This window comes from Xiphophorus hellerii, chromosome 9 (genome assembly GCF_003331165.1).
Source record: "Xiphophorus hellerii strain 12219 chromosome 9, Xiphophorus_hellerii-4.1, whole genome shotgun sequence".
Classification (NCBI taxonomy): domain Eukaryota; kingdom Metazoa; phylum Chordata; class Actinopteri; order Cyprinodontiformes; family Poeciliidae; genus Xiphophorus; species Xiphophorus hellerii.
In genome coordinates, this window is record NC_045680.1 from 10789505 (window position 1) to 10815576 (window position 26072).

Sequence of the window (26072 nt, forward strand, 5' to 3'; positions counted from 1 at the left end):
TTTTCAGAAACCAAAAACAAAAGGGACTGTGGGACAGTTAAAGTAAAGAATGCAACCAGCCAGGTCAGTGTTAGTGAAGGTACACACCCTTACTGTAACTATGTCAGAGTGCCTTCTTTTTTGTCTTTACATGTGAAAAAATTGTGTTTCTAAGTAGAATAACAGAACATGACCTGTTTTTAAGAAAGGAAGCAGTACATGCAAATGGAATGCAACAGGAAATGAATTAATTATATTATTCTATTTTTCTCTGTTGTATTTGTTGCTTCCTCTTGGCCCTGACTCCCTTGAATCTCCCTTGAGATTTTTATGCTGGTAAAATAAAGGTTAAATAAAAACAAAAAAAAAAATTACCAAGATGCACTTAAGCATTTCATTCTTTCAAGACCAAACATCTCCAAAGGTGGACTATGCATCATTGTTCACATGGTTCTATTCTTTCTTTTTCCCAAATTATTCCTTTCTTTCTCTTCGGTCTCTTTGTTCCTACATTTATGACCGGCTCTCCCTTTTATACATATGGCTACTGCTCCCATTTATCTTCATCCCTTCCTTCTTCCTTGATGTGGGTTTCTTAGCTTTAAATATCTAGCCACCCTTTAAACTTTTAACTGGAGTACTTAATGTTTCTGCCCTGCAAAAGCGCCATACTGGAGCTTCTTTTTGCACACGTTGGCAGCACAACCTTTTTTTTTTTTTCTTTACATGAGCAACATTTTATAGCCTATGATGATAAACAGCTGTATTCTATTCTATTTTACAAAAAAAGTTGAGTTTTTTTGGTGTCAGACTTTACAACTCAGGTTAGTGGTGTGGAATTGGTGTTTATTTATTATTTGGAAACATTAATTTAAAGTAAAAGGTGAGAGGGAGACATGATAATTACTTTGAGTTCTTTTTTTAACACTACCTAACTGCTAATGGCTTGATGATATTAATCACGCTGATCTGTTTTAGGTGGATGCTGTGTATCATGCTTTCTTTACCTCTCCTCTTCTCCTTGTTGGGCGTCTATCCTTAATCACTGTTGAGTTAATTAATCTTACACTTGGCTGCTGTAATGACTTGTAAGATGTCCTCTGTGCAAATTGACTTTGTTTCTTTGGTAGCTAAAATCACCTGTGAAGAACCAGTATGTAGAAAAGGATAGTAGAGAATGTAGCGAGAGAGTTCTATGTAGTATTAAAAAAATCAACAATTAGCGTATGTTTGTATTTTATATGTTTTCTGTAACATCTTCTCATAAGTGTAGTACTGGTTTGTTATGGAATACAACTTGGAATAAGGATGCAGAAATACTAAAACACTAATAGCAATGGTACAACTGCAGGCAGCATTAATTTCAATGTTAACATAAAAGTTGTTAATATTGTCTTTAAACAAAGTCAGTGTTCTCAAGGTAGAAATTGTATTGCAAGTGTCTAAAACAAATAATGTTCTATTGTGACTTCTTTTTGGTCAAAAGTTGATGAGGTTTAAAAAAAAATCAAGTCAACAAAAACAATAACAACAAAAAATAATAAAGAATGTCAACTTTGCTTTTCTTCTGCTCATTCCAAGCCTAGATAAAGAGTTGCAACTGTAACATAAAAAGACAAATGGAGACGAGGACGTTAATTTGTAGTTCCAAACAATTAAATGCACATGGCCAAATATTTGTTTTAAATGGCATTGCCATTTAGAGACTTGTAGCAACTTTCAGGACAGCTAAAAGGTGTTTACTAAGGAGCTGGAAACAATGGGCATTAGTAAAGCAATGCTAAGGCAACATTGACACAACTTTATCTTGTACTGTTCTGTTACACTGTTAACTTGTTCCTCTCAATCATATAACACAGCAAGCCAAACGTGGGGAGGGGGAAAACATAAAACCAACCTATTGTTGCGGTTACTTGCACAGAAACTGGCAGTGGGTATGCACAAAAAAATTAAATATGTACATTTTCATATACTGAAGTTTTAAAAAATATACCTGTTGTAAAGCATTTTCAAATGGATCTTTTTTTCTTACCAAAATTTCTGTTTGTTTGGGGACAAGAAGTGCTAATGCAAAATAAAGTCATAGTTTTTCCAAATAACATGGCTGTGGGATTAGTTATTGAGCAATTTGGGAGTTGAAAGGATAGGCAATTATTTTTTTTCATCTATTCAGTCAACATTTACCATGTCCATTTGACTAAATCCCCCAGATGATAACAGGCTTTTTGAATATTTCAACTTTAGAGAAACTCTTGTGCTTTATCTAGGCTTGGAATGAACAGAAATAAATATGAGATATTATTTTATCCAATTCATGTTTACATTAAAAAATTGCAAATAAATAACCAAACTGTTAAATTAAAAAGGAATGTAAATCACTATTAGCATACATTGACAGAAATTAGGGAATGACGACCAGACTATAACAGCCCTGACATCCTACAGTGTTTTTAGCTCAGCTCAGCATTATCTGGTCAATCTCATGGTCAGGGATTCATGGGGTCCCAAACCTTATTACATATTAATGTATTTAACCTATGGAGAACCCCCTCAATAGATAGCTACAGCACAGAATCCTGGCTCTGGGCAATTAAAAGTAATTGACGGATGGACAGACAGAGATCCAAGGCTGCTGGGGTCCATATGGCAGGGGGCTTTTGGAGGCCCACTGCAATTACATAAAGACCTCTGTGCATTGGCATGACACACAGAGAGTCCCCGACAGCAACACAGGAGAGAGAAGGAATAAATCAGGCTGCAGTTAGTCTTTCTTGCAAAGACTGATAAGGACACACATAGCATATACACACTTACACATGTACAAGTGGCAGGGAGCTAAGTCCCAGAATGCAGAAAATTCACACACTGTGCATAAAATGGAACAGAGAGAGGATTTTTTTCCCTCTAACTGTAAAAACAAGAAACGGAAACACATGTCACCTATAATTGTCAACGATCCTCACGACAAGGAAATCCAACAATCCCAAGGCCAAAAGATTATTCATTTCCTCCCCTGTCATCTAAATGCATCTTGATACACCGGTGTAGATCTCAAAGGAAGACACTGGCTGTTTGTCAAAACAAGGAAGACAATGACTAAAGTCTAAAATGAGTAAAGCTAAAACTTAATTGTTTGGGTGAGTAATCATTGATAATTTAGAGTAAAGATAGTTTTTTTTTCAGTTTACAATTTTTCTATCTTTTCATTCTTTTCATTCATTACTTTGAGGTATGAAGGAGAGATGTAGGCTACCACAGTTAATGTATTATTCACTCTTTATTGATGTGTAACTAAAACTAACAGTTTAAAGGGAGTGGGGTGTCACCAATTATCCAACAACACCACCACCACCACCTTCACTTTCACGTACAGTAGCTCTAGCCACAGGGCAGCCAGGCATGCATTGATTAGCATGCTGACAGAAAATGCACATTTATGCATGCAGATGTTTCCCTGCATCTAAGCCATAAACATCTGTCATACAGGTATCACTGAGTGTATTGAGAGACCTAAATTAGGCATGCTCATTAAAATGTTAGAATAATACTCCACTACAATGACACCAAACATCAAAAGTATGTCTATGCCCAATGGTTCTGTATAAAAGTGGGTGGGTAGGTGAAAATCTTTGTTAGAAAAACTTAAAAGAAAATAGTACAGAATGAGCTAATATTTGTTTTCTTCTGTAAGAGGAGACTGGAAACAAGAAGCACCAAAAATAATATTCGGCTGTCTCTTAATGATAAGTATGTAGACTTGCAGAACCACTTGTTGGTTGAAGTGAAAGAGGCAGGGTAAGTAAAGCTCCTTTCACAGGGTGTGGATCGCCTTGACCCAATTAGTCACTTGAACCAGCCAGGAATACAACTGAATCCTTAGAGATTTTAGTCTGTGTATCTGACTCTGGACCACTGTTTATGGGCTTCCAAAACCACAACACACAAGGCCACACTGAATAAGGACAGTAGCCCAAAATGATGACTTTATCAGTAAATGAAACAAAAAAAATGCTTTTGAAGTATCTAGATTTGAGGTTGGCACAAGATACAGAATTATGCTACTGAAAAAGCTTTGCTTAATGTAAGTGAATCAATAAATACAATGATGACTATGTTTAAAAAGTCCCTTCTCACTCCCATGACAAATAAGTTGTCTTTCTTTAAATATGCTTTAGTATTCCATAGCTGTCATGGCTCAACACATCCAGGCTGCTCTGGTCTTCGCCTAATGAACAGGTGAAGAATTCCTGACAGATGGCAATGGATATAGATTTTTTTTTAAGTGTGGCCTCATTATCCCATGTGGGGGCACTTTATCCAGTACCACAGAAACACAACACCAGACAGCGTGAGTTGTGTAACGTCAAGGTCAAATTGGGTGTTACACTTTGGTGGTGCACATTGACAAAATAGGGTCTAAAAATTGTCTGGAAGCAGAGCCATTAGTGAGAGACTAATTGGGGGTGGGGGCAAGTGGTAGGGGTCGAAGCCAAGATTCATAAATAAGTAAGTGCAGGGGCAGCTTGGTCGCTTAATTAACAAAGCGTGAAAAAAGGGTGTGAATCCCATGAGACACCAGCCCAATCTGGTTTAAGGATGGGCGATAGGCAGCAATCCTGTCTGTCTTTGTGGGATTGATTGATAGCATGCTAAATTGAATTTCTAATCATCACCACCCTTTTAGTTTCCGGACCCTTGAGGATTTACAAAGGCCAGAAGTGTCAAAGGAGGCAATGCTTTTGTATACCTGTTTCTAACACTGTTGCCATAAACACTGCACAAAACACCCACACACATACACACACACACAATCAACCTATGTTCGCCTGAGCATTCCCATCTGCCCAGGGTTTATCTGACCTCCGTGTGTGTTCTCGCTTGCACTTTCATGTGTTTGTCGATTGTTTTCACACTCTAAGTCATTTGCCTCACTATTTAAAACCAAGACATCCCCTTGCAACTCACACTTAGACACCCTCTTCCACCTAGAGCAACATCTTAAGTTACAGGCAACTGCGAAGCATCTGCTTATTTTTCTTTCTTTTCAGCCACTTCTTCAAAGCTAATCTTTCACATTGTCCAAGCTGACAGCTGGGGAATAATTTTTTTTTTTTTTTTTCTAAAAGCCTAGGGCAACAATGACGTGTTAAAAGCGCACACCAAACCTGTCATGTAAGTGTTGGTCTTTGAACTTCGCTTTCTTTTGTTTTCCTTTCCTGTATATTAAGTGCCATTTGGCTTTTGTGAGATGAAGAATACAATTGCAGCCAGTAGAATGTGCGGAACTGATATGTATCCCATAGCTTTGAGCTGCTACCTTACCTCTCCAGACAAATAACAAGGAGAGGTATAATGACACTGAAGATCTAATTAAGTACTAGACAGTAACAATACCACCTGTCTCCTACCTGCTTACTGTCAGGGTTGGGATTTTAGCATAGATAAAGGTTGTGTAGATGAATCCAAACTGACAGACTGTAAAGCCATACCTTCAGAAAATGCCAATAAGATATCTCTTTAGTTTAACTCAATTACCCCAGATGTACCCCAGTGTTAAGTCCAAGAAAATCTTTTACTATTTGAGTAAAAAGTAAACTGACATCCTATACGAGCAAAGTTATGGTAACCAAAGTCATTCTAATGTCCAACAATGCTCAAACCTTCACAAACATTTAACAAAAGCTAAGGTAGTATTGAACTATGTGGCAAAAAGGAGGGTTTGCTTTCTTGCTCTTTTCACTTGTTCAATTCATATTTTTGCCTCATCTTCCTATCCCTTCTTATAGCTCACAGTCTATAACTATGATAGACTGGTGACCTGTGACAGCCACAGCCTCGTGCAACTCTGCAATGATTAAAGGGAAATAGAAAATGGATGGATGGCTGTAAAAGCCACCAATTGGTTCAGTTTATATTGAAACAAAGCCTGCATCTAGAATTTGTGAGCAGAGAGGTCATGCAAGTTAAAGACTGTGGGTAGGCATTAGTAAAAGGCATTGGTAAAGAACAGTAGGTCTTGCATTTCAGGTCCAATTGTGAGGAAGGAAACTATGTTTTCCAAGCCAAGAGTTGGGTCTGTGTGTTGATAATATGTTGCACTGCAATTTCTTTCCTCAAACGGATCTCACAATAACAGCCTTCAAAATTATTTTGACTTTATTTTTTTCTAGACCATCTACCAGCCCTTCATTCTTTCACCCATAAACTCAGTGGAAGGATGGAGTACTATAAGCATCATAGCAAAGATAAAACATAGATGAAACTTTGCATCTTGTGATCAGATATTGATGTAATCTACAGAGTTATGAAACATGTGACTTTAGCTATAGAGTTAGGAAAACTTTAGAAGATGTCTTTTCTGATCTTTTCTGTTTGCACCATTTCATGCATACTGTCACATAACTTCAAAAAGCCACATTTCTGTGGCAGTCAGAAAATAAGGGGGTCTTTGGACTGCCTAGATGTTTCAAACCCCTTCCCCTTCTCTCAATCCTCGAGCTTCCCTGCTGCTCTGGCAAGACAGGGAGGAAGATCGATTGGGTCTGACAGAAATAAAAAGAACAGAGCCAGCTGATTGATTCATTAGCTGAGCTGTGAATGACTGGTGATTTCGCTCTGACCCTAACAAGAGGTTGTAAGGGTGAAGATTTTTTGAGGGTCTGAATAAATGTGTAATGTTTGGAGGTAATTTGTGCATACATTTGTGTGGTTGAGCAATTAAGCAACTGTCATTATTCGTTTGAGTTAGACTTGTGTTCGAGATGGAAATGAGAGGTCAGGAGGGACTCCCATCGAGTGTGAAAGGGGAAAGAGAAGCTGTTTATAGTCTGACTTGGCACAAAGGGTGGGGGTAAATCAATATAGCCCAGCACTTTCATCTAGCTCAATGTGGTTCACATTATCTGAATAAAAAAGGAGCTAACAAGGACCATGTTCAACAAATATAGCAATACCCTGAGAAAACAAAGAATTATGAGTGGTTTTCATAATTGCAAATGAAAAATTGTGGCATGCATTTGTATACTGTACTCCTGAGTTAATACTTTAGAACCACCTTTTCCTGCAATTACAGCTTCCTGTCTTGTGATGTATCTCTCTATCTACTTTGCACACTGAATGCATTTTTCCTCATTCTTCTTCACAATGTGCAAAGGTTATATCTCAGTTAGTTACTCTGAAGGGCATATTTGTACATTGGCTTTCAAGTCTTAGGTTGGATATGATTTTGACTAGGTCATTCTAACTTATATGTATATATACATTTCCCTAAATCATTCCATTGTAGCTCTGGTTGTATGGTTGGGCTGTTATCTTGCAAAAAGGTGAACCTCCACTCCAGTCTCCAGTCTCTTGCAAATCGTAACAGGCATTCTTTAGAAACTGCTCTGTGCTTAATTTGATCTATTTTTCTATCAACTCTAACCAGTTTCCTTGTTTCACTATTTTGCGTGACCAAATTTTATCAATTTCAAGGGGTAGAAATGCTGCCATGCAACTCAATGGAAATCTTCTTAATCAGTAGCTGATAGACAATCTTTTAACAGTTCTGATTCTATAAAACTAATGCATCAATCTGACCTCTAATTGCAACTAAAAACAGGGGGTTATCTCTTTCACACACACACACACGCCTATATATGTATATATACGTACAGTACAGACCAAAAGTTTGGACACACAGTTGTGTCCAAACTTTTGGTCTGTACTATATAGTATATATATATATATATATATATATATATATATATATATATATATATATAGATATATATATATATATATATATATATATATATATATATATATATATATATATATGTGAGTGTGTGTGTTCTTGGACATTCTTTATGTTGTTCTCTAAGAACACATATTTAAGCCTTTAAAGTTACAATGTCACTTAGACTTCGCATCAACCCTGGCTGAGGTTAAATAAATGTTCTTCGCAGCGGGCAGCTTCTGAGGAAGGTTGTGGTGGAACCATGGGGATTATGTAAATATCTTCACAAAGGTTGCATGTGATTGGTCCTGCTGCCACTGAAATGTGTTGGATTTGCCTGGGGTGAGCTGAACAGAGGAGTGTGTTTAGGAAGTTTGGGGGAATCTGCTGAACTGTTGATAATGGAACATGGGTCTGGTTAAACCTGTTGCTGTTACTCAGAAAATCCAGAAGAAAAATTATGAAAAATTTTACTGAAGAGGAAAGAGTTCTTCTTCCCTGAAGGTCTTTTGAAGTGCACATGAAGCGCAACTGGAAAGTGTTTTTGACATAGAGAATAAGAAGCATGGCAAGTGTACCAGCCTCCTTCTGCAAAAGCCAAACTCAATATGAACAGGACCGCTTTCACACAGTTCACCTTACAAAAGACAAATATTGACCATTTGAGCACCTTTTCTCTCAAACAGAAATTGCTGTTAATTTTCCCAAACATTTAAGCCCGTCATATCAGTTGATACCAAAGCTCTTTATTTAAAAAAGTAACAACCTTCGCACACAAGCTGACTCAGGATCTCCATTTAAAAATGCACAAAGGTTGCTTCTTTTTTCTTAAAAGGAATTAAGCCTGGAGCTAAGCTGGTTTCCTCAAAATATTGAGTTATTAACCACCCAGCTATGGTTCAATTCAACAAAAAAGTCTACCTGTTCTGCATTCTATTTCCTTCATTTCTCTTTTCTTACATTTAACAAGACCAGTAGAGGCTGAAACCAGGTAATTCCCCTCAAGCCTCTGTTTTACAGCTGTGTCCACTCTCCACACAGATGTAATGGGCCCTTTTTAAATAAAAATATCAAAGATCTCTTTCTGCTCCGTTGGCAGAAATTTGTTACAAGAGTCCGAGGCTCGTAAAGAAACAGTAGGAGGAACTGAGCTTGAAAAGCTGCTGGAAGGAGAAATCTACTCTTTTGAGCTCCACCCTTCGAGTCTGTGTCACACAGCCTAATAGTTGTCATGTGTCCATTCTCGGTAGTGCGGGTCCAACATGCAAAACCTTTATCTGCAGACTGGCAGTGGCGCTTAAGAGAAGTCCAGCATACATCCCTAACAAAGCTTATGTGCTGCGGTTATGCTTTGAACATTCTCCACTTGTGAGTTTCAACAGTATTCAGTGTCTAGAAAAAGAATCCATACCCCTCATCATTTTGTCATATTACAACCACAAACCCGTGCTATACACTAACCCAAAGTAGAACACGATTGTCAAGTAGAAGCAAAGGGAAACCTGGTATTCATTCAAAAAGGTGTATTTTGAAAAATATTCAGCCCCTTAAATGTAATACCTATTAACACAAACTACTGCAACCAATTTTCTTTAGAAATCACCAAATTAGTAAATAGATTCTACCTATATGTACTTCAGCTTTAGCATTAAAGCAGAGGTTTGCTAGCAGACATTACTGAACAAGTGGCATCAGGAAACCAATGAATGCAATAGACATTTAAGACACTGCAGAAATGCTAAATTTAAATCAGGGCTAGGTTGAGAAACAATTTCGAAAGCACATCACCTCAACATACAATCTTCATGATGAAACATGGTGAAAGCAACATCATGGTGTGGGGAGGCTTGTCTCCAATGGGGCCAGAGAAGCTAGTCAATAAATCAAAATGAAAAAGGAAAACAGGAAGCAATTTGAAAACTCCAATACAAATATGATGGAAAAGTTATCTTTTCTTGTATCTGCCAATAAGCAGAGGTAAGCTGCACAATCTTTTTTTTTTTTTTTTTTTTTTTTACAAAATACGCACCACCTTTCAATGGTATTTTTATGCACTGCTGAAATTAGAAGGACCCCAGGAGATTGATTGTTTTATGACTATTGTTAAAGACCAAGACTTGCCGAGGGATGTGAGGTCCGCCTAAAAATATTCCATGAGGGGATCAGTTCTTGGCCTGTGGGTGGAGGTCATGGGGCGTGGGTTTGCCGTGGGTGGAAATCTCAGCAGGTACTAACTCAGTAATAATCTGGACAGTTTGACACATGGTAATCTCAGCTGCGCTTTATGGGCATCCGGTGCAGACAGGGGCTATAAAACATCAACTCTGATGGCCATTAATATTACGCTGAACATTTCACCAGCATTTTGAAAGTCGTTTATATATTTCAGTGAGAACCTCAGAGAATGCTCTATAGTAGCTTCCTTTCATCTGTACTTGTACAGGAACCTTCAATATAAGTTGATTTTTCAACTAAAACCATAAACAGCTAAAGTGTACAATAAGTCAACTAACTTAATTCTTTTCCCACACACTAGATTGTAAACCCAGATGAGGGAATGTAAGTCTAAAAGTGTTTGTTTTCTCTAACCAATTGTGCGTGGATTATCTACAGTTGCAAAGAAAACAAAAGTCACTCTGGTATTATCCAACCTCCTTTTTCATTTATAAATGCTAAAATAGTATATCCATCCCGCTATGCAGTTATCATGTTGCATCTTTTTTTAATCCTCCTCACTTGACACCCAGACACACTGCACCCCCAGCAATGCACACACATAAAAACACTCCCCTATCTACGTATCCCAACCAATAAACACACTCCTTCTGTTTAGATGTACCACCCATCTTGCACTCCCTGCAAGCGCAAAATCTCTCCCTGGCTCTCTTTCACTCCCTCCGTCTGTGTCTCTTCCTTTCTGTCTCTGTCGTTCTGCTTGGCCGCCTGCAGACAGCAGCAGTGTTTGCGTGTGTGCGGGTGTGTGCGTGTGCGGGGGTGTGTATGTGTGAGAGAGTCAGAGACTGTGTGCGTGCATGGTGGGCAGGCTCAGAGACATTCCCCCTCCCATGCTTGCTCTCAACAGTGGGTGTCAAAGACCTGCCATCCCACAAGGCCCCTCTGTTGAATGCCAGGATAGACTTCCCAAACAAATGTCACACAAATGATTCGTCCATAAAAACTGTATACATACTCTGAAATTTTGAGTGCTTCAAATGCAAATTCTGTTTGAGAAGACCCTCATGCCACTTTAAACTACTAAGAATAGTTTGTAAATTAATACTGATATACAGTGACAAAGGTGACAAAATCTGGAAACGCTGGTCACATTCATTTGACTTCTTTCTCAAACCTACATCTAGTTAAGTAAGGTTGATGGCACAGTAACTTGTCACCGTCATGTGGATGAAATATGCCTGCCTCATAAATGACAAGGTCATATAATTAATGGAAATACATGCACAATATTTAAATATGCTGCAATCAGATGTATTATTGGGAGTAAGATGAATCAGATCGTTACCTAAATAGATCTAATGTGTACTTTTAAGAACCTAAACTGTAATAAGCAGCTGCTTTATGACAGCCATGAGGCTTTATGAGATTCTGACAGGATGATTACTCTGAGTAACAATGCCAATTTCACAGTTTTATGCATAGATTTAAAAGATAAATGTAAGATATTTACTGTATTTTATCTTACACGGACAAGCAATAAGTCAGGCTATTGCTAAAATAAAATCACATTACAATTACAATTTTAACAATGTTATCTTAAGAATGTATTTATGTTTTTTTTATTATTATTTTAATAGACAAACTTGAGTAAAAAAAAAAAACAATCATATAAATCAAGAAGTGTACATAGTGTGTAATATTACTTTTTTCAGTTCTGCACCTTATAAGGAAACACAAGTATAACAAGGTGATATTAAGTGATAAGTTTGTTGGGCTACATAAAGTGGTGTGTAACTTGTCTGTCACTGCTGAAGAGACCTAGTGTCCTTGAAGAAGCGTTACTGTAACATGAGTGACAGCCTGTGACTTTCACAGTCTGATATCTTCCCCAAAACACTATTTTTTTCACATTTTTAAGTAAACAAAGAGCAGCTGAGCCTTCTTTCAGCCAGTTACCGGGCAGTGTGTATCAAAACCATCGTGCTACACGACATTGGAGAAAACTGGTCACTCAGTGGGATCTTCTTAAAAGGACTATTTAAAACATTTTTTTTTAAAGTTTGATACTTAAACAAAATTTACTGATGTAGTCTTAAAGTTCTAAAAGAGTACTTCATTTTCTTTCTCACTGTCCTACTCTCACTAGTTTTCCTAAACCATCCTTTCCCAGGTGAACCGACACCCCAGCAGGCCGAATATGGCAGCAGATTAACTGCATATGAAATTCCAGTGTGGCGACGTCGCCATTTAATTCATGAACCATCGGTAGGTGAGCATGAGCGCTTGTTACGTGCCTGCTCGATCTGAAAAGACTGTCAACTCTGCTGCAGATCTCTGGGCCTATGACCCAAATCCGCCCCTCAAACCCAGCCACCATCACCAGTGCGCTTCTCCCACAGCAACCCGCCCCAACTCCTCAAAATGTCGTCATCCACTCCTCCATTTTCCCCCCAGAACGCCCCATACACCAATCTGAATCTAAGTCAAAGTACATCTGTTCAACATGGCGTCAGTCTATAGCATATGACCCGATGACTGGCTTGAATCCCCTGCCGAGTTCAGTATAAAGGGACACTGACGAGGGTGACAGACTGGCACAGTTGTTGTATCTCATCTCTTTTTGTAATTTCTATAAATCATACTGTTACAAACAGCATGGACGATAATCCAAAAAATATTTTAAGGTACAGTAAGTGATGACACATTTTTAAAACTTTTGCAGATAGATAGATAGATAGATAGATAGATAGATAGATAGATAGATAGATAGATAGATAGATAGATAGATAGATAGATAGATAGATAGATAGATAGATAGATAGATAGATAGATAGATAGATAGATAGATAGATAGATAGATAGATAGATAGATAGATAGATAGATAGATCACTTTAAGTGGCTGAATGACTTTGCTTTTATTTTGCAAATTCACTTTCACGCCTCTTTAGCCCAATTCCACTCAGCCTTGAATAGCCTGTGTAATAGCCACCACAGTCACTAATACTTCCCTTTGTTACTCCAACGGAGACCCTAAATACATTTGTTCAGTAATTTGCCTCTGAATGTCATGTAGAGGAGATCCCAGAGAAAAGTTTGACACAGCAGCTTCCCGTGTGAGCCCCGCTGAGGGCCCACACAGCCTGATCCTGCGTCTATAAGCATGGAGGCCTTATGGCACAGCGAGCACGCCGGACAAATGGCCCCCACTTACTCTCTTTATTGCGAAGGTTAATTGTTCTTAGCGAGCAGCGAGACGCCTCAGATGATCTATTGGAACTAAATTGTATCTTTTATTTCTTATTGTAGAAGCGACTAAGTTTTACTAAGTATCTTTTAGGTCTGCTTTATAGATAAGTAACAAAATGTATACCTTTAAAATATTGCTTTAATTAAGTTGCATCCAGTTTATGTATTTTATATAGTTAATTTTAATGTTAAACTCAGTATTTTTTTCTTTCTGTTTTTTTTTTTTTTACTTCGGAACGATGACGACGGTCAGGTCAGGGCGGGTATCCCTTGTCAGAGCGAGGGGGAGAGAGAGGAGAGGAATAAATCATGAGAGAACTGTTCGATGAGAAATGTGCCAATTGAAAACAGGCACAAGAAAACTCCTGTGGAGGTGTGATCTCACCCACATAAAAACATGAACGTGCGCCACAAAGGCCTGCTTGTGCGTAATCATGCCACGAAATAAACAGCCATAAATAGAAGGGAAAAAAGGCACAGAGCGGGGAAATCCTGAGCGGTGACTGTAAGGTCCGTTTGTCTTTGTTTAGACATAAAATGTTGAAAGCCGAGTTTAAAATTCGCATTAGACTACGGTCACACGCATATTGCTTAAGAATAAAACGCCTAACTTAGAGTAAGTTTTTTTCAATCTTAAATATTAACATAAGCGCAAAACTCCCCATTATTCAAGCATTTCCTCTGGAGTGTTGCTTTAATATAAAGCAGCGGGGCATTAAGTGGAACAGTACCAAAGTGTCCTGGGTATTATTAAGTTCTGGTTAATACATTTTGTTTTTACTTTCTTCCTCCTCCCATCACAGGTAATTTACACCGAATGGTAAGCAAACTGCCTCTGCAACCACATTGGACTGTCATCGAAGCAATTTGTCTCCTCAGCTTTCCAGCAGCTGAAGGTTCAACAAGCCAAGGCCTCATGCATGCAGCTATTCCCCACCGAGGAATACGGTGACCCTAATGGGCACCGCAACAAGCCACGTCGCACTTTGATCAAAGCAAGAACGGCATGGATTTGCAATCTAATTAAAACCAGTAAAATAAATAAATAAATAAATTTAAAAAAGAGAGAGAGAGGGAAAAAACGAGACAGGAACCAGAGCAGTAAAAAGTACCATAAAAGATGATTCCTTAATTTGAAAATGAATCAGCTTGACGTCACATCATTCAGCACAATGCGTAGACAAATTGAAAGAGAAATAGCACATTATAAGCAAAGCACCTATTATTTGGATTTTTTATTTAGATTATCATTCCCCCCCTAAGCAATCACGTTTACCGAAACCTCTCCGTGTAATTGTGTCATAATTGCATTAGAAACAGTAAACTACATCTGCAGGATGAAAGAGCCCGGCTTTCATTATTGCATTTCATTTAACTGGTTATACACAAGAAACGACACGGCAAGGAAAACATTAATTATGTCTTCGCGAGTGTCGCCCGGGTGCCCCGATGACCCGGAGGAGACGCGCTTCGCTCCCTGGTAAACGCTCCCCGGTCGATTCCTCCTGTTTCCCTCGACCTTGTTGTGTTCATGATGCACCACAAACAAGTTCCAGCAGAGGCCCATAAATCATCAGCTTGTATTAAAAATCTTAACAACATCCTCAACCTGGTCAGTCGGGTGCAATTTATGGCATAGGTCACGCAGGGAATAGACTGCTATAACGAAATAGTTCAAATACACCAAGCGCGGTCCGCAGCAGCGCGAACCGAGATCACTTTCTTTCTGTTATTTCCTATAATGCCCGTCTGTATCTACCTTTCTAGCTCCCCAAGAATTCATTCGTTCAAGCCATGTGTTTTAAGTCAGCGGTTCCCAACTGGGGTCCGGTGACCCGCAAGGGTCAGAGAGAAGGAGCCAGGGGGTCGCAAAGAAAATAATCGCCAACATTTTGCCCAGAGGAACCAATAAAATACATTTGGGTAGGTTCTTTCTCTTGGCAAGCCGTTTAAGAAATCAACACTTTTTTTCATGATATTTTTTTTTTTCCCAGACAGGGGTGTTTCATTGTTTTTCCTGTGTATTTTTGTTTGCCAGGTCCGGGCAAATTAAGAAAATGCAAGAGTAAAAATTAGTAACAAGACTTATGTTCACAAAAGTAGCACGAGAAGTTTTCTTCGGACGTAATGAATAACATCCCTGGTCTGAATACAGCTACAGTAAAGCCATCGCTTAATTCACAAAACGGTTTCAGAATGCACTTCCATCCTGTCTCAAATGAAGTACTGTAAAATACATAAATATTTCAATGAAAGCGCAATTCACTTGCGCTTACACGATAAAACTTTTCAGGTGGGTTGTGGAGTCAGATCGAGAAACAAACAGAATAATGAAAAAAGAAGAGCTCACTGAACCAGTGGCCCACTGTCCTACTTTCCTACTGGCATCGGAAACTAATGTGCGCCTTGCCCGAAACGCAAGCATCCAGAGTTCAAGCTCCAGGCCCCTTTCTCTCAGCCTTCTTTCTATCATATCTCACAAGTAACATGGAGAGATGCACCAAGCGGTACTAAGCAATAGAGAAAGAGAGTAAGTTGCTTAAAGAAACGACAGATTGAGTTTCCCATTGATTTTACGCACTGAAAACATCAGGACTCAGCTAAAACAGATGGTCCCCGTGTCGAAGCAAATTACTGTAAATAACCAATCAATATTGTTTTACTATATATATATATATATATATATATATATATATATATATATATATATATATATATATATATATATATATATATATATATACACACACAGTCTTTGTGAAACTTTTCAGTCATTCTGATTTTCAGTCTAAAGTTTGGCATTTTGAAAATTCGCAAGAACCAAACTTTTTATGCTGTACTTTCACTTTTTTCTTTCCTTTCTTCTCTTTTTTAAGACCACTTAAACTGATACGGAGTCCAGATGTCAAAAGACCACACATGCAAACAAGCCTAAAATACACGGAGCCGACCTGAAGGGAAAGTGGCAGTGGGGGGCGGACTGGTGGTGGAGAGGCCGCCGCCACTCCCCGATGAGACCTGCTGTGTGTAGCTAATTTCCCTTGAAGTGAAGAAAAAAAGCTAGCAAATTGCTATCTGATCTTTACAAAAAAATAAAGACAGTCTATCTATAATGTATAACTGGAAGGCGTGAGCTTTAATTGCATAACAATTGCATATTGAATGAAGCCTGCCTTCACCGGTGCGCAAACTCATCAAAAACAGTTACTTGAAAAATAAATAAATAAATACTTTAGTTTTAATGTTTGAATTGAAACAAATAAAAATTGAGAATGTGGGTCAAGATTAGCTTTCGGGGTCCTACTAGTTTGGAGTGGTGAAAAAAAAATACGCTCAGAGGCGAGCCTGCGACGCACCACAACACCAACAGAACAGAAAGAAAAAAAAAAGATCTTACCTTCAACGGCGGAGACCACGGACACCGAGAGGCTGCATAAGAGCAGAAAGTAATCCATTGTCATAAAGTGCTCAACTTGGACATGAACACAGAGCCGCGGCTGAGAAGAGTGTGGAGGTACAAAACAATCCCGGGGTGACCCAACGCTCCACGCACCCCCAGTTCCGTCCTAGTCCCAGTTGCTGCGTCAATGCTCCAGGTTCAGAGTTATCCTCATTCAACAAAACACTCAGAGGCGAGAGTTCGCAGGAGAGTAGCTCTGACCTCGGAATAAAAATGTGTAAAAACAGAAGCCCTTCTCGCTTTTTGTGTTATTTTCACTGATCCCCAAAGCACCCTATTAAACCAGAGAGCACGCAGGCAGCGGGTGCAAGTCTCCCAGTCCCTTTCCTGCGCACTGAGTAAACAGACGGAGAGCAGGTAGTCCAGTCCGCGGTCACCATCCAGACAGCATTCCCGTTTGGAGATTCTGCTACAAAACAACAACCTGCTCCGGGAGATTCCACAATACTTTTTCTTTTCTGCTGGTCAGAACAGAGGTATCAGAGCCATGGCGAGTGGTCCCATATGAGCATGTGGGTGCTCACGTGCGTCCGCAACCCAGTGGTATTCCCGTAAAGAAAACAGCCGCGCAGTTCACAGATATTTATTCCCTGAGCGAATCTTTCCTCTTCTGGCTGCTCCGTTAAGCCGTCTGTCTCGCTCGGATCGTGCACAGGAATGAAGCTCCAGAGAGAGGAGGAATAAGGAGTGTGAGGAGAGACAGGGAGAGGGAGAGAGAGAGAGAGGAAGAGAGAGAGACACACACACAGGGAGAGAGGAGGGGTTACAGTGTGAGCAGCTGCGCTCAAAAAATGCCAACCTAAAAAATCACTTAGTTTCAATCTTAAAGTAAAAAGTATTTTCGTTTAAAAATCTAAATCTATGTATATTCACTCATTTTGTTTGACTGTTTTTTTTATTATATCTCTCACTCATTTCCCACAGCACAGAAATCAATACTCCTCTCTTTTCCAAATATTTATGGTATTAAAATATATATGTTTTAATATATAGGGAAATGCTTTCTTTAAATCATTTGATTTTGCAAATTTTGCCAACCACAAGTTTGCTCTTTTAAAAAAAAATTTTTATCTATTTGTACCGGGCCACTCTGGCTGTTTCTCCTCTAAAGCAATGGACACACAGCGCCCCCCTGCGGATGCCTTTCATTTTAGTAAAGAGGAGCTTTCATTTCCTTCAGCTGCAGCACTTTTATTCTCAGTTTACAAGATCATCGAGATTTAAAGGATGAAACTGAAACCGTCAGTCGAAATCCGCTTATAATTTTAACTCATAATCAAGTTCCTATAAAAGTTTGCCTGTGGTCTAAAATAGCGCATATCAAAGTCTATCTTTACTGTATGCAATCTGGTTGGACATTCACCTCAATCGTTGGGGATGTATGTTTATTTTTCCCGGTCATTGAGTGACTTGAAGAAAAGGGGGCGCCTATCACGACTCATCACCAGACTCTTTTTTTTTTACAACCTCTCCCCTTTGAATTGTAGTTCCTTTGGCTTTAAACACTTGTGGTGTTATCGAGTCAGAAACAGCAGTCACCAAAGTGAGAAAAAAAAACAAAAAAACATCTTCAATCGTGCTCGCTCCTTTCGATGTCCTTTGTTGCGGCGTTGCTTTAATTGATTTGGTTTCCAGCAAATTCAAAGTAGCGGTTCCAAAATTTCCCAAATGTTATATTAAAATCAACGCCTTTCCAGTTTCTCCGATCTTTTAGTTTAGTGAATATGTATTTAATTAACTTGAACCCCATATTGCTATATAAAAAGAAGGTATACAGGACAAAAGGTGGGACTTAAAGTCAACCTTCAAGTTGCCTTGCAAGTTTGACTATCAGTTATGAATGCTTAAGCGTTCAGTCCTTTCGAAACTGCAACTTCATCTATAGATGAAATCGTCCTTCACTGTAAATGTTTTATCACAGTGATAAAACATTTACAGTGAAGGACGATTACACAGGTTTATTATCTTTTCAGTACAACTTACGTTATGCTTTGAAAAACGTAACGATGTTAAGAAGATATAGGCTACAGTTAGCGAATATAAAATTATGTTATTGTGAGAAATAGAGTTTTCAAGTAGACAGATGTAACCATATCTGTTGTATCTCACTGTTGTGTTGTTTGGGCTTTCTGGTACAGAAAAACACGTATTTTCCTCACCTGTACTTCTAAATGTAATGTAAAGTTGTTGATTCCCCCCCCCCCCCCTCTAAATGAAATTGTATTTCTTGAAGAAAATGACAACTTGCAGTTTTAGATGTGGCCAAAAAATAATACTGTCGTTAAAAATTTCACTTATATTTGAAAACTTTAAATGAACACCTATAGGAAAACAGATTTCATTAAACTACAGATATTATTCTGAGTGATGTGAGTGAAATGCATCTTTATTTCAAAGATATATATTTTTTAAACTTGTAAAATTATTTTATGTTTTATTTATTTTGGTACATGTGTTTGGTGAAGTGGCAAAACAGCTGCAATGACCCAAGCAAGGACTAGGAGACTCCATCATTATAAGTAGCCTAAATAAACTAATTACAGAATTGTACTAAATGTTCATCTTGAAACAGGAATTGTCCTAGTTCCAAGTTATCGATGCACATTGTTATCAAAAAATAAATAAATAAAAAGTACATATTCAAAAAGCAAAATAAATAAATAAATTAAGACTTGTCAGTTTTGTTCAAGACAATTATTTTGCAACGTTTTTTCAAATATTTATAATTTCATAATGGGAATTCTCAAATTGTGATCAATAATTATTCAGAGAAATACATTTCTCTGAAAAAATATTTTCTTTAAATTTTAAAGATTGTTTTCTTTCAATGAAAGTGTCATTTATTTATGGTAAGTAGCTGGGTCGTATTAGGGGCATCTTTGTTGCTCCTAAAATGTGTTGTTTTCTCATTGGCAGGACATTTGTAGAATCTGGTGTAGTATCACCAGTGTGCCTGAAAGGGAAATCATCCAGTCTGGCAAAGTGACTTGGGTAAGAGGAAATGTGGCAACTTCAAAAAGGATAGTTTTTATTTGTTGCCAAAACCACAAAAGCCCAGACTCCCCTGCCAGATTGCTATTAAAGGTTGACCAGGCGTGCTCTAAGTCATGGCAGCCACCTTCTTAACTTCAGTGTGTTTCCTGTTTTACATAAAGGGAAAGAAGAGCAGCTTTGTGGTAGAAAGCACAATCTTTGTTTTATTTATCTACTTTTTTTCACAAAACCAGGGAGTGAAAATGAAGCTGTCAGCTCTTTTTTTCATAAACATGAAAAATATATATATTTAATTCTAAATACAAGCTTGGTAAAAGCCAATAAGCTAAGAAAGTTTTTTTTTCTTTTTTTTCCCCCCAGAACCTAGAAGATCAACATGATTTTATCAAACTGTTGTTTTTAGAGCAGTGGTATGGTTTTGCTAAACTTAATCAGAGTTATTTATCTACATGTTACAGAATATACTACTTGCTTTTCCTACTAAGAGTCCTCCTACCAAAGGTAACAGGAAAACTATACCATAGGCCTGTTTTTGTGTAATGACTGAATTTTACAGCTCTGTGCCATCTGTGCGCTCCGTACACACAGATGGCTTATTTTGGGGAATATTGCATTGACGTTTTCTGCCTGGACACCCAGCCTAGCCATTACCCTTTTCTAAACCATGCTTTTATTTTGAAGATTTACCTTACCTTTACTCTGTAATTCAGGCCCCACGAGGAAACGGGATATTTTAGCCGCCTTTGGACGCAACCTCTGTGAAACCAAATTGTGGACATTGATTTTGTCCCAGTGCAGCGTTTGATCTGGTTTGAAGTCCGTAATTTGTTTCAAATGCGGGTGAAACAAATGCATATAAACACATACTGCGCACAGACACAAGGAAATGGTCCGCTAAGTGCTCCTGAGAGCGTCCCAGCAGCACCTGGCACACATTAGAAACCCAATAAGCAAAGTGGCAGACATTTTACTGCCATATGGAAATTTCTCAAGCTTGCACCTACTGAGCTCTCGCCAGACCCTTGCTAACCTCATCCATCCTTCCTCCCACTCATCTTGTGCCAGGATATCAGTGTCTCTACTTTCTCTCACACAAAAACACAAGACCTTGTCTGACGCACACTGAACTTCCCTTTCAGTTCCTCCCCCTCGAATCACATGCCTGGATGCATGCACAAACACACACATGGAATCAGCCTATTCAATGTATATAAAACTCCTCCAGACTTCACCACACCAACACACACATACTGTGGCTCTCATGTCTGCGTCTGCTCTAATAGCAGCACTAATGTGATGTGAGTGTGAGAGGATCGCTTTACGGTGGCAATATTAACCGAACAGCAAGATCTTGGTTCTGTTTTGAGTGTCTTTTGATGTGTGTGTGCGTACGAGTGAAGAGGCAAAGTGTATTGGTAGTACTGGTGGAGGAGGAGGAGTTGGTGGTGGGTGGCTCTGGAGAATCTCACAAAAAGCTCAAAGCTGGAATCCAGGAAGAGAGTGTGTTTGCGTGCAGGGCGGGTGCGCGTGTGTGTGTGTGTGTGTGCGAGGGACAAAGAGGGGGGCTGTTTCGGAGAGTTTTAGGACTGGGATCTAATCCTCCAAGCCTTCACCGCTGACCGACCACTTAACACAGGATCCCCAAATTCAGTCCATACTGAACCCCTCCCACATCACCATCACCCACCCTGTTTTACACAAACATCCACTTGGCTTCACGGCCACTGCCGCGACTTCAACAGCAGCCCTGTTGTTAAATCCCACCTCCCCTGTAACCTCAACAACTTTCACATCTCTTTGTCATTGTCTTAACTTAACCCCAATGTCTGTAATGTCTGTCTCTAGTGACAATTTTTTTACGTTTCACCATTTCTCCTCAAAACCATGAACACATATACATCATTATCTCAACTCACAGAAGATTTATGACTCAAACTGCAGTCACCATGACCCTGCAGTCTTTAGCCAGACAAATAGTCAGAAAGCCATTTAGGCCGACAGACAGTCACAGATAGTCAGTCAAATGCATGCATGAGGATGACGATATCTTGCAGGCACACGCATGCACAGCTGACACAGAGCCTGAGCCTGTAAATTATACACTGTACAGACAACACGTGAGAGAAATAACCTTTCAGCACCGTAACAGGATTACGTAGAGAACACTCAGACGTTTGACAGGGCACGTTAAAAGCTGAGGATGAAAAAGTGAGTAAGTCATTGAAGCTGCTTTTCTTGCAAAATGAGGTTTGGTTCTCAGCTTTACATGGAAGCTTATGAATATTTATTTTAGGAGTGTTGGACAGTGATGTTTCTCAAAAGAAGCAGACAAGAAAACAAAACATTGACTTAATACATGTAAATTCATGTTTTTGCATAGGATCTGGGAAGCGAGATCAGAAGTTTTTTGAAAAATACGAGTAAGTGCAAAGATGTCATTAATTTTTTTATTTAATATATTTGCCCTTATTTATTTAAAATAACAGGCACTTGCTCTATTGAGACTGAAAATGATTTAGTTCAAATAATTTCAAATCAGTTTAAATTATATGGGGCCAAAAAATGCCAATACACAAAGCAAGCAATATGGCTACAAAATCAAATCAAAGAATCTCCTTCCAAGATACACACCTTGTCTACCATAGAATATTGCAGGGAATTATTAGGGAAGTCATGTAAACATTCACAGACAATCAACATTTCACACTGTACATGTTTGGGTGGAGCAATAATTTCCCATATATATATACATTGTTCAATATAATCTCTAATTGTGCTTTTACACATTTGATTTCAGGTGCACAAGGTCTCTCAAGCATCTCTGACTGTACTGTTTCTGAATGGTAGTTTCCATTTAATTTCCTTGTCAACTTTTACACAAGTATTCACCTTGAAAATTGTAACTTTTTCAGAAAAAAGAAAAATTTGAATTGCCACAGCTTTGAACTGTTTATACCTTTAGCTATTGAGTACATTAGTGTACATTTAAAATACAGTGCTGATATATTTTATTGAGATTTTATTAGATATAGAACAAGTGTGGTGTCTATTTTTATTTAGTCCCCTTTATTGTGAAAACCCCAAATAAAGTCCAGAGCAACAAATTGAATAATCATGCTGGTACATGCTTACAGTAAGATTCTGGTGGATACCTCTATCTACACACACACCTATCATGTATCCTTTTATTTTTCAGTTGAACCCAAACTCTCTTCCTACTCTTTTGACACCAGACCTCTGTTCCCTGTGTCAGTGTGTTTTATGTGACCTCTTTGGCAAAGTAGGTGGAAAGAGGTCAGCTTTACAGTACGCTTCAAAGCTTTTCCCATTAACACAACAGAAAAAATCCCGGTCAGTGCTTTTTGAAGCTATCACAGAGAAATGTACTGCAACGCATATTTTTTCCTAATGTGCGACCTACTCCGTCTCTGCTGCTGAGGTATGTCCTGCTTGCACACTCCAGATTTACAATACCTTCATGCGTCAATGGCTGAGACTAAAATATCTTAAATGGAACTTGTGCCAACAGAATTTTTTTAGATTCATAAATTATTCTGGATCGTTCCTTCATTGCTGTGGATTATCATCATGCTGGAGAGAGAAAGAAAAAAATCACTCAATTTATTTTTAATAAGTAAACATTCTGAAGATATATAGCTTTGACAATTTTCCGTGGAGGGAGATCAGACATTAGGAAGGCAAAGAGGTACATGAGGCAGCCATTTGACATCGGCAGATTTCAAAGGCCCTGGATGAATAATCACTGGTGCTGGTTCAATAGTGAAATGATTGATTGGCCCAAAGCTTCTTACTGTCTGAGATAACATTCTTCAAAGTGTCCGAGCACAATGTCAACACACTGTCTCCCCTGTGAGCTTTATTCTTCTTTTCCAGTGTCTCCTCACTTGACCCTTGACATGTCAGCATATTCAGCTGCAGAAATGCAATTTTCTATGCAGCCACTGGCCCAAAGGCTGGGCGCCAGAGGCAGCGGTGCTCTTGACAGTGGGTTACAGAAGGTCAACACCAGTGTTCCACAGAAACAGGTCTGGAAATGAACTTGTTAAAGCAGCTCAGAGATATTTTCAGCCATTTGAAATCACATCAAAATTTGTGATTGGGTAGTTACTGCTGCCTGCCCGTCTCACATGGAGGTCAGAAGCTTCACTTGTCAACTTTTTATGAGCATTAAATCATAACAAATCACTCCCTTTCTAGTTACTGTCATTCAACAGAAAAAAAGGATTTTCTTCCCCTTTAGTGTCCAGATCTATGTCCGCTCTCCCAGAAGTAGTTAGTCATGACAAAGTTTCAAACCACAGAAGCACATGGTTTTAGTTTAGCTCTTGCTACTATTCAACATGGCTTCCATCCGCTTCTACTCACTCTCTCTGTCTTTCTTTCTCTTTTTCTCCTTCTTTCCCCCTCACTCTTTCTGCACTACTTGTATATGACAAACCATGACCAAAAAGATGCATAACAAGAAACAGAACTCCTTCACTGCTGCCAAGTCTGGGCATTCAATAGGAAATGTCACCCACATCCGTGGATAAATACTTTCATACTTAATACATGGTACGTACTAATAGCTTTGCCCGTACGGGTAAAACAGTTCTGCAGAACTGTTAAATGGGAATATTTTTTTTCTGAAAAGGTGGCTGTGGTTTTTGGAGTCAGCTGGTCAATTTGTTTGGTCTGATGTTTGCTAAGTCTCCACAGTGCATGTGCATGTGGTGAGAAAACACCTGGCAAGCTGGTGTAAGACTTTTCTAATTCATTGTGAATGTCTGTGTGCATGTCTGTGAAGGAGCAGAGCCCTTATTACCTCAGTGTGGGTGAGGTGGTCCATTTATATGTGTGCGTGCTAAGTTCCTATTAACCTAGCATATGCGTAACATAACCAAAGCCTTATTACTGTGGCAGAACACAGTGTGTAAGTCTGCTCAGATTAGCTTCTACCTTCATAATGAATGACACAGCCATCAGGAACATTAAGAATAAGTAAAACTGGAAAGTTCCATATAAACAGACAAAAAAAGAAAATGTTTGAAGTGTGTATTAAATGCACAATTCAGTGTAGTTTTTGCCCAGTTGTCACTAATTTGAGGATTTAAGTGATTCTGAATGTGCCATCGTTGTTTGTGACAAATAGGTTGGTCTGAGAATTTCAGAAAGTGCTAATTTGCAGGGATTTTCACATTTAACCATCTCATAGGTTTACAAATAATAGTCAAACAAAAAGGTAAATTGTTAGTCTTACGGCATTAGCTACATAAAAATATGAATCTATCCTGCCTTAAATCAAAAGATCAGGTTGTTGTTGGTGGCATGATAATGTGGTGGATGCCTTTTGGTACATTTTGGGCTCCTTTGCACGGAGCCTCTTTTTAAATGCCACATCCAACCCGAATATTGTTGCTCACCATGTTCATCACTTCATGAACAGAGTGTAGCCATCATTTTATAGTATCTTACATCAGAATAATGCAACATGTCACAAAGCGCAAATCAGCTCAAATGGGTTTCTTAACATGACAATCAGGTGAGTGTTTTCTACAGTCATCAGACCTTAATCCAGCTTAACACTTTGGGAAGTGGTGAAACAAGATATTTGCTTCATGGTTATGCAGTAAGAGCAAGCATTTCACTATGGAACCAAAATCTCTCAGGAATGTTTCCAACACCTTGTTGAAAGAAATTAAGTTTGTCTGGGAAGCAAAAGGTGATACCTAATAAAGAGACTGGAAAGTATATGCCATAGAGAATATTCTTGCTTAAAAAGAGAAACTTTTAAATTTAGAATAATGTTCAGACATATTTGAAATATGCAGAACTGATGGTGTATCTTACTTGAAAATATACTTAGTAATTGGACCTGACAATACATCAGAATAGATTTTAGTAAGCATTAAAAAAGTATGTATTTTAAGTTGAAATATAGTACACATTTTCCCAGAATTAAGTATGATATTTAGTATTCAGAATTACAGTATGTATTTTAAAAAAAAAATCCTAATTGAAAATAATTAATATATCAGAGCACTTAAGTGTGAACCTTACAATGTGTATTTGCAAACTCTGCTTCTAAGGTCTAAAAAGTCCTTCCCCTGCTTCACAGAAACAATTACGACACCCCACTCTTCAGAAATGTAAGGCTGAAGGCTAAGAATGAGCAGAAAAATGTGAAATAAAATTCTAACTTTTTCTCTTTTATTTTGGCTGAAGAATTTCACAATGGAATATACAACAGATAATCTAGAATTGTTCATATTTTGTCTCTTCTGTCTACACATCATATATACATGTAATAAGAGATCCTATGGTGTTTTCAATAGACTGATAAGTTATGCATGTAACGCACATCATCAGCTTTGCTGTTAGTGATGCTCTGTTGCTTAGAAGAAAGTTTAAACTTAGTGAGGCTGAAATATTGGCAAGCTGGGTTGGGGCAGTTAAAACTGTATATACAGTACAGACCAAAAGTTTGGACACACAGTTGT

The 26072-nt window shown here is 38.5% G+C and overlaps 1 protein-coding gene across 10 annotated transcripts in view; it reads right to left on the reverse strand.

Annotated features, from left to right (window-relative positions):
• ephb3b (eph receptor B3b) overlaps window positions 1-17265 on the reverse strand; it is a 67632-nt gene extending 50367 nt beyond the window's left edge. For 3 of the 10 annotated variants that reach the window (XM_032571331.1, XM_032571327.1, XM_032571323.1), the window contains exon 1: window positions 16516-17263. In XM_032571331.1, coding sequence (XP_032427222.1) covers window positions 16516-16579 — 64 coding nt within the window. In that variant the 5' untranslated portion in view covers window positions 16580-17263. Of the gene's footprint in view, window positions 1-16515 lie in introns of all 10 variants that reach the window. The other 7 variants (XM_032571326.1, XM_032571325.1, XM_032571329.1 and 4 more) reach the window with 4 other exon arrangements.
• Between the last annotated feature and the right edge of the window lie 8807 nt (window positions 17266-26072).